This window comes from Convolutriloba macropyga, chromosome 1 (assembly GCF_964194025.1).
Source record: "Convolutriloba macropyga chromosome 1, txConMacr16.3, whole genome shotgun sequence".
Lineage (NCBI taxonomy): Eukaryota > Metazoa > Xenacoelomorpha > Acoela > Convolutidae > Convolutriloba > Convolutriloba macropyga.
The window spans coordinates 76520699-76533630 of NC_134468.1; the positions used below are offsets into that span (position 1 = coordinate 76520699).

At 35.4% G+C, this 12932-nt stretch overlaps 1 protein-coding gene across 1 annotated transcript; it reads left to right on the forward strand.

Moving 5' to 3' along the window:
• The first annotated feature begins 8815 nt into the window (after positions 1-8815).
• Positions 8816-12563, forward strand: LOC142342811 (ras-related protein O-RAL-like). Its single transcript, XM_075394402.1, has 3 exons — positions 8816-9184; positions 11268-11475; positions 12144-12563. Exons 1-3 carry the CDS (start codon positions 8826-8828, stop codon positions 12261-12263), a joined length of 687 nt encoding a protein of 228 aa, XP_075250517.1. The 5' UTR covers positions 8816-8825; the 3' UTR covers positions 12264-12563.
• The last annotated feature ends 369 nt before the right edge of the window (positions 12564-12932 follow it).

Sequence of the window (12932 nt, forward strand, 5' to 3'; positions counted from 1 at the left end):
TAGTGGTCCTTGTGCGGCAATATCACTTTAATTTTTGCTTTTTTTCCATTTTTTGGATCGGATTTTTTCTAAATGGTTTCCCAAACCTTTCATAGTACATTCTGGGCCTAGTATTCTGTTAGAATTAAATTCACTTCTCTCCTTAGTGGTTTTTTATTTCGTCGTTGCGATTTTTTTTACGACCAGATGACGTCACAACCACTTCAAATCTGCATTTTGTTCATTCCTATGCAATTTCAACTGAAGTGCGTGCGTGAAATCACTTTTTGCCCGAGCGAGGTTTTTACAATTTAAAGATTTTGAATTGTATTGGTGTGCTGTTTTTTTTGAAGATGTGTTCACACATTTTTCGATGACTTTGATCTTTCAAAACGGGAAAAACAGGCTAAACCCAGCGGATATTAATTTTCAATAGAACCCATAGTGGGCTTTTATAGTCCTGCAAATGCTTATAGTAGTCCAGCTACTGGGGAATTGTCTTAATTTAGGGTTAAAGGCTCATTTTTAGGAGTTTTTGGGCTCAAAAATGTGCAATTTTTCATGTTTTTTTGTGAATTTTTTTATTAGTTTTAGGTTGAACTTTTCAAAAATTGATGAAATTCTTTTATGAGATAAAATTGCTTGTTATGACCATTTTTTGAGCCATATGTTTTGGTACTACCAACACAAACTCGCAAAATGATACTAATTTTTGCAATTTTTTTCAGGTTTTTTGAAAATTTTTGTCACTTTGTGAGGTGTTTAGCCCTAAGTGTCCAAAAAATTCTTCTAGGGTATGATAAGGGGTTTGATTATAGATTAATGCATTGTTTCTAGTCGTTATGGAATAGTTTTCATGTTTTGCCATCATGAATTTTAGCATTTTTTGAAAAACATTGCAATTTTCATATTTTTTGACATTTATCGTCATTACTCAAGTTCTTTGAGTCGCAGGGGCCGGAAAACCTCATCAGGGGTTGGATAATTAGATATTGAAAAATTTTTAGTTTTCGTGGAATAGGTTTCAACTTTTGAATATCACAAATTTTTCAATTTTTTTTTGCCAAAATTCGAATTTTGTTCAGCTTTTTTTTTAAAATTTTGGTCAATTTTTCAGTTTTTCCAGCTTCAGGGAGCAGGCAATCTCTTTAAGGTTTTTTAATAGGGCACTGCATAGTTTCTAGTAACAAAAGACTGGTTTTTAACACTTTATTGTCTCGAATTACGGCATTCATTTGATAAAATCTGCAATTTTGTTAAGGCCTCCTTAAGTTTTTGTCAGTTTTTTGATATTCGTCCATTCTCAAGTGCCAGAAAACAGATTCCACGTTCTGAATCAATGCATTAGAATTTTTTGATAAAATTTGCATTTTTTTTCAAGTGTTATTTGAAAACATTTGCATTTTCTTTAATTTTTTGTTTTTCTTGCCTCAGTAGCCAGGTAACCTCATCCAGTGTTTGATAGTATGTTATTAAATAGTTGTTAGGGGGCAATTGAATGGCTTTCAACATTTCAAAAGAAGAAATTTATATTTTTCGAAGATTGAAATTCTTTCTAATAATTGTTGCCTATCGATCTATGAGCCAATGAGTTTTTTAAAGCTTGGAATTGGGTTACTGGATAGCCTCTAGAGACACAGAAATGATTCAGAAGATATTTATATCACAATTTTCAGCAACATTTTCTTATAATTTACAATTCATTTCTTTCTTATCTACAATTTTTGTTCATTTTCGAGTAAATCGATCTTCACGGTCCAATGAATATTTTTCAAGTCTTTCAGATATAATACTGGACCGATTTCAGAAACAAAAATTGGTTTTGAACATTTTTTTGAAATAGGTTTTTTTAAAGGGAAAAAAATTTGCCTTATGTTTAAAAGCTTCTAGAGTTTTAGCAATGAGTATATTTTTGTTTAATTTTGATTACTTTAGTTTCTCAATTTTTTGAGATGATTTTGTTTGTTCTGGCTGGCATTGTTTAATTGATCTGTTGGTCAGTTAGAGTACGTCTGAGTTTTTCATCCAATTCTTTGAATTGTATTTCAGGACTGGTCCTGCTATGTTTCTTCTGCTCATTTGCGTGATTAAATTTTTGGTCACACTTGACTTACCTAACTCACTAAAATGACTTCCTGACTTTGAAATTGACTTTTTACTTTATTTCAAAGAGATGAGGTCAAATGGAAGCGTGTCACTCTAAATGAAGGTTATTAGAGAGCAGCTAAAAGAGGCAGTAAAAATTTGTACAGATTTTTAATCAAAATTTAACATATCAGCCTTCAATGAAAAGGCGATTTTTCCATCTGTCTTTACTGTTTTCTTTTGAGACTGCAGATCTACGAAGCTATTGAGGCTATTTTCTGGCAATCTGCCAGCTATGTTATTGTTAGATATGATCACCAAATGGGAAGAAGGAAAGGGTGGTGTGGCCAAGATTCGGGGTCCTCAAACCCTGAAAAAAATCAGAAAAATGTTTATGGACAACCCGTTTCTGTACGGCCGTAAAAGTTGCCCGTGACGTTTCCACTAAATGTTCCTCACCCTGGACATGGTACCTTCGAGGCAGATGCAATTAAACCGCATTAAACGTCTTTTTTACTGGAGTGTACGATGAACTCCAACTCAGATGTGTATAATTCAGCTTCTAATGCTGAAATTGGTTTTATTGACTATAGGAATGGTCTGATAAAGCAACCCCCTTCTGTGATAATTTGTTGTCTTTACTTGATCATATAATCTAAAAGTTCTGATGTTATAAAGCTCTTCACGTCACTTTTTTTGCAAAATGTGAAGAAATGTCACTTCCGCGCTAAAGAACAAAGCATAATTCTCCACTAATGAGCATAAATCTCCAGAAAAGAATCACGTTCTTAACTTGAAACAATATACTGCAGAGAATGTAAAGCTCAAGGTGAGTTGCTAAAGGTATACTTGCAAAATGATATATGCTTTATCTTGTTGAAATTCATTAACCAACTCTGTGCTATCATGGACACATTTACCGTTATCAAAGTCCTTTGACTAAATTCCCTTGACTAAATTCAGAACTAAATAAAACGATCAAACAGTAGCATCCTCTTCACAAGGTTGCTAAATGATGCTAGATTCCTAACAGCTGTCAGGAATTTCAGAGGTTTAGTAAAGATGATCTAGAGTGCTAAAAAGATTTCTATGCCAGGCCCCTCTAGCAAGTAGATGCATCTAGAACAATTTTTCTTATTTCGTAGAAGTGTTACTGTTCCAACCAACAAAAGAAGCATGTCTCAACCAAAAACTAAGATAATAAAGCTCAGGAAGAAATTGAAGTTTCTAAAGGAATACTTCGCAAACATTAGAATAAATCTTGCAGCTGAACGATGAATTCATCAAAGATATGGATAACAGAAACTTTATGATTGTGTTACTCTATGAATACGTAATCAATACTACCGCAATGAAGCTGAAAAAAAAACGGTAACCTGGCATAGATGGTTGGTCAGTCCAACTTATGAAAAAAACATGTTGCCTACAACTGTTATAATCATCTCGCATATCTGATAAACGAATCATTCTTAAGGTGTCCTTCCAGATGCTTTAAGAGTTGCCAGGTCAGTCCAATTTTCGAGAGCTGCTCTCTTTTTGAGCTGAATAACCTGAGCCCGAATCCATTTCTGCTTTTTCCAGCAAAATATTTGGAAAAGCAACGTTTTTGTATCCGCCTAGGTTAATCAGTAATTCCCATGTTGCTTTTGGATCTACGTCGAGTACAACCCAAACACTTGCATAAATTACTGGAAGATTGATATACGTTGTATATAACTATCAGTTTTGCTTGTTGCTTGATTTTAGCAAGTCTTTCGATACACTTGTACATGTGATATTTGAGATATTTGCCGGATAAGATGTATTGACTGGAGGTTAAGGGTGTTTGTCGTCAATGGCTTGAAAGAATCTGGGAAATAGGACTTTTGTGCTTTGTCCCACAAGGATAATCTTTGAATTATTTTTGTCATATTGTAAGTTATTGACTTTTCAGACGTGAGCAAAACCCTCCAATTGTCTGTGTGCGGTTAAATTTATTTTGGGCTATATTCAAGCAAAATGAATACCTCGAAAAATGTGCCGCTAGTGAAAACAAGCGTGTTAGGTTTTCTTTACTGCAGCAAATCTTAGGAAAAAATAATGTTGTCCTGCGGCAGTCACTAGGGGAGCCTGAAGGTCTAGCAAGGCTTTATGCTAAGAAAATAAAAATCGTATTAGTTTCAATACCTCTAACGAATGGTCCAAATTTGGACTGTTCACATACAACTACAATGGACAGTTCTCAGTTTTTTTTAAGCTGAGCGACTTGAAATAACTTCTAAAAATTTTTGAAAAGTACGGCACCGAGTGATGTAATAAAAATTAGGTTATGTAAAATTGTTTTCACAAATTGTCCGAACTACATCATTGCGTTAATTAATTTAGCTCTCCAGACAGGATACGTCCCAAATCAATTCAAACAAGGCGTTGTGAGGCCGCTCATAAAAAAGTCTAAGCTTGATCCTGAATTGTTGTCGAGCTAAGCGCCCTGTTACAAAACTACGATTCCAGTCAAAAGTTGTTGAAAGAGTTATTTTTTAGCAAATTATTTTGTATCTGGAATTTAATAATCTCTATAATCTAATAATAATCTTTAATGATCTTCTTTGTTATCTGGACGAGTCGCGTTCCATGATGTATTTTCGCTTAGACTTGTCCGCGGCGTTTGATATTATTGATCATCAGTGTTTGAGATATTTGCGAAAGGATTGGTCTGCAATCTGTTGTGTTACCGTTTATTAAAAATTATCTTTCGAATCGTTTGCAACAAGTTATCATAAATGGATGTGTGCCAAAAGGGTCGGTTATTGAGGTTTTTCTTTTTTCCTGTTGCATGCTGACTTTAGAAGAATTGGAAATAAACTTTCACTTCTTCGTAGATGATACCGTTCTTCAAAATTGAAATTGAATGCGGATTAGAGTGAGTGTATGATTTTTCGGAAATGTAAAGTTGTTGTTAAACATGGTTTTCTACGTCTGCCAGAACATGGTGACTACACTGAACAGGTAAGAATTCTGGGTTGTTGTTTTGATTGGCAACTTAATCTTCAACGACAGGTCAACTTTGTTTGTTCGAATTCATTTTTATCTCCGTAAAGTGTGGTCAATTCGAAATCAAGTGAAAACATCAGACCTAATTGAGGTATTTATTATTTTAGTGTTATCACGTGTTGACTACTGTAATTCGCTTTATTATGGTCTACCTAGCTTTTTGTTAGCAAAACTTCAGCGAATAATGAACTCATACGCACGTTTAATTTTTCGATTATCACCTTCAACAGCAATCTCGTCCTACCTGAAGCAGCTACACTGGTTGCCAATCACGCAACGCGTTGTGTTCAAAATCTTTTTGTATGCGCATCGCTTTGTACATCAGCCTGGCAAACTCTCACTATATTTATCGGATCTAATGAAACGAAAGACGATAGTTACAAGGTCTCAATATATTCAAAACTTTTTTCACGAATTTCGCTCTTATTTTGGAAGATATTCGTTCTCGCATGCCATCGCTGTTGAGTGGAATAAACTCTCTTTTGAGTTGAAACTTATACCATCTAAAATTTTATTCAGGCGAAAACTCAAAATTTATCTGTTTTATTTTTCCTTCACTGTTGAGATTTTAAATGGTGCTTAAATCAATAATAATATGCAGCCTGTGTTTTATTAAATCACTATATTTTCTCTATTTGACTTAGTTGACAAAATTTAAACTTCTTTCGAGCTACAATCTTTTGAAAAACCAAGCTTTTTAATCGAGCATTTTAAACAGAACTTATTCGAACTCCATAGAATACAAATAATTTCTCTTTGTCTATGTATCATACCTGTTATCATTTTTTTTTCTCGTGAAAAAGCAACTGAAAAAAACGAGGGTCTTCATATTGTTTTTTCTTTAATCCGCAGCATAATAATACTATTTGTCAAGTTGAAATATTTAAAAACAAATGTTGTCATGGGTAGAATCAAAGCAAATATTTTTCGTTGCATAAAAGTATTAGACTTGGTTTTTGGCAGTTTTGAGAGTGTAATCCTTTCATCTCATTTTCTTTGCGTAATAATAAATTTCAAGGTTAATCTAAATTCTATTTTAGCTGGCATCGTGACTAGAGGAGGGTCCCTTCAGCATGGTGCTACGCATTTCAATAGCTGTGAAGGGGTAGTTGAAGCTATTATTGGCTCTCTTTAGGTTTTTCATTCCGTGGTCAACGTTTTTGTTACGACCATATGAGCTTCAAAAGCCACACCAAATCTGCCTTCTGTTCGGTCACTCACACAATTTCAACTGAATTGCGAGTGCGGAGTCATATTTTACTTACTGTGGAAAGTGTTATTTTGTTCGTTCGTGTGACAAAATTATTGGCACACTCAAAAATTAGTACATCACTCTGATATTCATTTTTTGCACTTTAATTCAAAAAGATAAAGTCAAGTGGGCGAGTGTCACTGAAGGGTATTTGAGGACAGCTAATAGAAGCAGCAATAATGTAAGCACGTTTTTATTTTAAATAGAACATCTCGGCATTTGAGAAGAAAGAAGTTCCTTTTTGGTGTGTTTCGTTTACTATCTTTTTCAAACTGCATATCTATGAAAATATTTTCTGGCACTCTACTAGATATTTTTCATAAGTATGTTTAAAATGTGTTTTTGGTTATACATTCCTCTTCTAAAAAACGAACATTTTTTTCTTTATACTTTAAATGCAGAGAGCAATTTTTCGTCTATTTTTTTAGCCCTTTTTGACTACGCTGCTACAAGCGCAGCGAATTTCTTGAAATCAACTGCTATTAAATTTCTCAGAAACAAAGCTTGCTGAAGTGTTTTAATTTTTTTCTTTGTTTTCAAACTATAATAAATAACTGGGTAGGATCTACCCAATGGACGAAACAGTGAGCACCCAATATGAAACATCACACCAGAGTTCTTGAAATTCCCGTATAAAAACACTGAATTTATTTTAAATTTACATCAATATGCTAGCGTTTGAAAATAAAATTAATCCCAAAGTAGTCTTTCCTCCCACAAAACAACACTATAGGTATCATGAACATCCGTTACAAGTTAGGTATCACGGCAGCCACTGAGACATAATTGCGCTGCGTCGAAATGGATAAATTATCTTCAATCAATTGTTATTTTTTCTGAATATATCTAGTCTTTTCTTTGAGAGATTTTTGTTGCCAGTTGTTCTAAAATGCGTGTTGCAAAGGCCCTGCGCAGGAAAACACGAGCAGACTGAACCAATTTTTTTCAATTTGCAAATTTCGTTATTCGTGTTTTAGATTTTTAATTGCCTTGTGATATTTTTAGGCTTCCTTGGCTTCTTATGCACTTGACTTGGCAAGGTGATTGAAAATTTTGCTGAATCTCTACCCCCACAAGCCGTTTGGTTTGATGTCAAGTTGAGCTTTAGCATCAGTGATAATAGGTTTTTAAAAGCTTTAGCCTTCTAGCAACTGACATTGTGGCTCAGCTGCGACCAACGTCATGCACTATCTTAGCAAACGTGCCTCTAATTTTGTTGTGCAGCTTGTGAATATAAACCCCCTTTGCGCAGTAAATGGCATGCGTTGGTGTTATTTTTTTCTCCACAATAGTTAGGTGTATTTTTTGAAAGAATTTTCTGACCAGCCAATTTTTGCCCCTGGGTTGTTTTCTGTTTTGCCTCCATTTTGTAAGGGACTCCCCGTTACAGATCACGTGGTATTACGTTGTAAATTTTTACGTAAAAAGATTGCACTGTATTTGCTGAGTGCAAATGACGCGTACCTAACGAAGTTGATGGAACGCAAACAGGAAAGGGACCTTTTTTTGTCAGGATAAATTGGTTAAGCCAGTCGACATTAAGTTCTCTCAGATGCTGTTGAGGCGTATAATCATGCGTGAAGGGCAGTTCTGGGGATTTTCAGAATCCGCCTACTCCAACACCCGAACTTGTGTACGCGCAAATTTAAATTTAGGATGTAATTTTTTAACGTAAGCTAAAAGGAAACCCTTGTCCTGAACGGGTAGTCCCAACTTGGCGGCAGAATGTACACTGCTATATCCAAATTTAAATTCTGACAGTAGTTGAACATTAAAGAGTAAAAAGCGAATTAAAGACTAGATAACTAAAGAGGAATGAGAAAAGATTTGATTTGAAGTCAAGTTTCGAGTAGAATTTATGAGGTCATTTCAGCTTTTTGACGGTATAAAGGGCCTTATATGTTCTGGATATTCACTTCACCCTCCTTCACATTTGGTTGTGCCCTGCTCCCATCACTTTCACGACCCTTCCTCATCCAGTAAAGATAGGCTCCGTAAGCTTGAGCTAGCGAGAGACCAAAAAGACCTTCCGGTGTAAACCCCTGAACTTCAGAGTATTTAGTGCGTAAGCCGTAATTTGTTATATCCGTTTCAGAATCATGGCATCCTACCTGAAGGACGCTTTTAGGATGCTCCGTTTTCCTGCAAAATATAAAGACATTGAGAAGCAAATGTGGGTAGTAGTTCCCACAATGATAATTGGTGTTGTTGTATTTGGACAGCAGGCAAAATATCATCATGACCACCATTATTCACAGTACAAAGGAAAATCCCAGCTTTATCGGAACAGAATGAAGAAACTGCCGGCTAACATTGATCCTTGGAGTGAAAAGCCGTACCTCAGACAATGAAGAATACTAAACTGTATAATTAGATACAAACATGCGTCACGTCTGTATTTCTTAACACAAATAAAATTTCAATTTACGCAATAGCTGAGTTTTTATTGTTGTGTAAAAGTTGTGATTAATGTCTCAATATGCAAACGTTTCCGATTTCAGATTTCAACATGGGGGAAGGTGGAGATAAAGCTGGCGGTGCTAAACAAGTTACATACAAAGTTATCATAGTCGGCCCTGGAGCTGTCGGTAAATCAGCGTTAACACTTAGGTTTATGTATGATGAGTTCGTGGCTGACTATGAGCCCACAAAGGCAGATAGCTACAGGAAAACAATGAAAATGGATGATGGTGCTGAAGTGGCAATTGATATACTCGACACTGCCGGGCAGGAAGATTATGCTGTTATACGTGATAACTACATTCGATCTGGTCAAGCTTTCCTCTGTGTGTTTTCCGTAGCGGAAAGAAATACCTTCGAAGAAATGGAGGAATTCAGGTATTGAAGTATTGTTACGTTAGAATCCAATTTGAAAGTCATCACTAGTCTAAGCTGTTTTATTGTGTCAAAGATGAGTTATCTGTTCAATTTAAATTAAAAAAATTAAGTAATTAAACCGTAGAGAGCTGAATAGTTTGGGTACTCTTTTCGCAAAGTATCTTCATTGCGATAAGAAATGTTCATTGATGCTCAAAAACCAGAAGCATGTTAAATTGCTCTCAAACGAAGTTTGTAGTTAATTGCTCTCAAACGAAGTTTGTAGCAATTATATTAGTCGTGTTGGTCTTTTTTATGCGATTTTTCGCTTGACCGATTTTTCGTCTGACCCATCTGACTTTTCGTCCCAGCGGGAATTAAGTTTCTGTCGAGGCCCTTAGCCGCGTTTAGTAGCCCTTCAAGTGCTTAGTGTGATGAAGCTATCGGGAAGACCGTAGTCTAAGGTTAAAGGGTCGTTTTTAGCAGTTTTTGAGCCCAAAATATTGCAATTTTTCGTGTTTTTTCGTCATTTTTCAAATTTTTGTTGGACCAGTCTAAAATTGAGGCTGGTTAGAGTTAATAAAGGTCTTTTGCAAGACATAAGTACTTCTTATGATCATTTTGAGAGCTATATGTTTTGGTAATCCAAACTAAAACACTTTCAAGCTTTTCGAAAATGTTTGTCATTTTTTGCCTTTTTCAGCCCTAGGTGTCAACGAACCTCCTCTGATGGATTAATGCACATTTTTTAGTGGCAATCGAATGGTTTTCAGCATTTGAATATCACGAATTTTAGCATTTTTTGGACAAAACTTGCAATTTTTTTTTCAAGTTTTTGAAATTTTTTGTAGTTTTGTGGATTCTCCAGGCTCAAGAGCCAAGAAACCGCTAGGGTTTGATAATAAGTTACTGTATAGTTTCTGGAGATAATGGATTGTTTTTCAAGATTTTAATTAACATCACGAATTAACATCACGGTTTCATAATAAGTCACTGGAAAGCTTTTTTGGCCACGGAATAGTTTTCATTTTTTAATACCACAATTTTTTTTTTCATTTTTGTGAAACTTCCATTTTTTTAAGGTTTTTATGATTATAACGAGACTTTAGCAGAATACTGAGAATAACGTCTAGATTGGTCTCGGTATTGAAATAGATATGTGCTCACGTCATGGTCTCTGGCGTAACTCTTTGCGAAACGTCAGAGTTTTTGTGATCTTTTTGTTCGTTGTGAGCCATATATTTTTTTTAATCGTTTTGGCACCGCTTGCATTTTAGGTTCTGTCAAATAGGCCCTCAACCAATATGATCTAAAAATCAGTCGAGTTGAAAGTTTTCCTCATCCTTGAAAAATATTTTTTCCCTAGTATGTAATGCATTGAGTATAATTTGCTCATTTGTCTGCATTATTAGGATCATTATAGACCGTTTGATTGGTTGGGTTCCGATAGAAGCTTACGGCTGTTTGATTCATTTGAAGAATCTGATATCCTTTCTTGAGATTTTTGCTTTAACCGGGATGGCTTTCAGTTGTTAATCGCTGCCGTTTGCTACGTTAATCACATTGTCGGATATCAGTTTGTGCTACGGTGACCATAACAAAACACCAAGCAGAATTTTGAGAATAACGTCGAGGTGCGTCTCGATATTGAAATCTATGTTTGTTCATGTCACGGTTTGTGGCATAACTTTTTGTGAAACGTCAATTTTTTTGCGACCTTCAGTGAACCATGGCTTACAGACGTCCATGGTTTTTGTGTCCGGTAATGAAACAATTCAAGCAAACTGATGAATTTTACTGTCCAATATGTGAACTATGTAATAGCTCAACTATCCAAGACTGACCGAAATCGGACGCTGAAATCATGTACTCTTGTCTGTTAAGCATATTGGACTACTGCTTTTTGGAACTCACCCTTCATGGTTTGACTCAGTCAAAAGGCCTCTTATGAATCCATTAATAACTCGGTTCGTCAAAAATGTAGTACAATATACACTCGATGGATATAAATAATCGTTATTTCTTCCCTTCTCAAAAACATAGGCAAGAACTGTGCAAGTTTCACTCGGTAGATTCATTGGGCGTTAATGCTTTTGTTTTGCAGAGAAGCTATTCTACGTGTGAAAGAAGTAAATGAGACAGAAGGTGCAGATGCTTCGCAAGGGGCAGCCAATCCCATCATCTTAGTTGGAAACAAAAGCGACCTCGTCGACCAGAGGAAGGTGACCTCTGAAGAAGCACAGACAAAAGCCAGCTCCTGGGGCATTGAGTACATTGAAACATCTGCCTTGAAAGATGAAAATGTCAAACAGGTTTACCATCAACGTTTTTAATGCTCTCAAACCAATTTGAAGCAATTTTTGTAATCATGTGCGTGTCTTTTTTATGCCAAATTTTTTCATGCTGTTTTGGACTTTTCGATCATTTTTTGCGAGTTTTTTAAGCAGCTGATTTTAGTTGGCGGCAGTTTACTAATAAAAAACAATGGAAGGTGCTTGAAAATTAGTTAATTGTTTTTTCTAATTAATGTCATTAGAGTCCAAAAACACCCGTTGTGAAGCCATAATTTCACCGTATAAGTGTCATCTTTGGGAGTTCTGTGTTGGTTGGCCATAACAATCATCACAATGTTATATTAGCAATATTGCTATTTTATATGCCCTCGAACGAAGGTTGAATCAATTACTGTAAATGTGTGGTATCTTTTTTATGCAAGTTTTTTTGCTTGACCGTTTTTGCGTAAAAGATATTGCTATTTTTTAATTAATTTTGTTGCTAAAACAAAACCGATATTGTAAAATAGGATAGAAAAATACAGGTCGCTCGGGTTCGAACCCCTCCCTAGTGAGAATTTTTTGCGGCCATAAAGAATTATCTAAGCTGCAGCCGGCTCTTAAATTACCCCACCTGTCGTTCGAGAGCAATTTGTGCGTCGTTAGTCGATTTTTTGTCGAACAGCATTATGTGCATGTTTTTTCAGGTGTTTGAAACAATAATGCAGAAAATCCACCACTTGGAAAGGTCCAAACGTGGCGAAGGAAGCAGCACAACCCAGAGTGCTAAAAAGAAGTCCAAATGGAGAAAGTGTACCATACTTTAACCCCAGTCAGTAGTTGCATACGTACACTGAAGAATTCCTAGCCATTGAATTATATCTTAATAAATTGAAAAGCTTAATTGGGTCTGTTGAAACAGAAATTATTTCATACTCTCTCATTACTACTTTGGGTTTTTATATCAATTGTGAATTATGAGATATAATCTATCTCCCGCTTTTGGTGTCTGAAAAATTATGAGAAGAATAATTGTCCAAAACGAAGAGTTCAGAAACTCAACTAGAATCATCACACTTTTTATTAAAAAAAGGTTAAAAATTGTCAAATTTATTTTTATAAAATGTTTCCTTTTTCGCGTGAGACAGTTCCTTACTAAGCAATTCTTTTGAGATCGTGGTCTGCTTTCTTGTCCTTTGGGCTGCGCAATTTTTTGTCTTGGACAGTTTTCTGGATTTGAATGGAATGTTTAGTGATTTTAATAAAAAATAATTTAGAATGCTCCCAACGCGCAGGCGTAGTCCTCATATCTTCCTCATTGAATCTAATCATGTTGAATGCTGTTATGCACACGCATAAATGATCTCTATATTTATATATTTGATTGTTTTCCATTTACATTGGGGAGCTGTTTCTTCCTCCGCCACCCCCGTGAAGTTTTTTCCCCTCATAACAATGTGTGTCATAACAAAATTATCAGATCTGTTACACTTATA

Bases quoted from the DNA above. Each gene is read 5' to 3' on its own strand.
- LOC142342811 (XM_075394402.1), top strand. From the start codon at position 8,826: ATGCAAACGTTTCCGATTTCAGATTTCAACATGGGGGAAGGTGGAGAT. The intron at 9,185-11,267 runs GTATTGAAGTAT...TTTGTTTTGCAG, and splicing joins GAAGAAATGGAGGAATTCAG to AGAAGCTATTCTACGTGTGA. The intron at 11,476-12,143 runs GTTTACCATCAA...ATGTTTTTTCAG, and splicing joins AAGATGAAAATGTCAAACAG to GTGTTTGAAACAATAATGCA.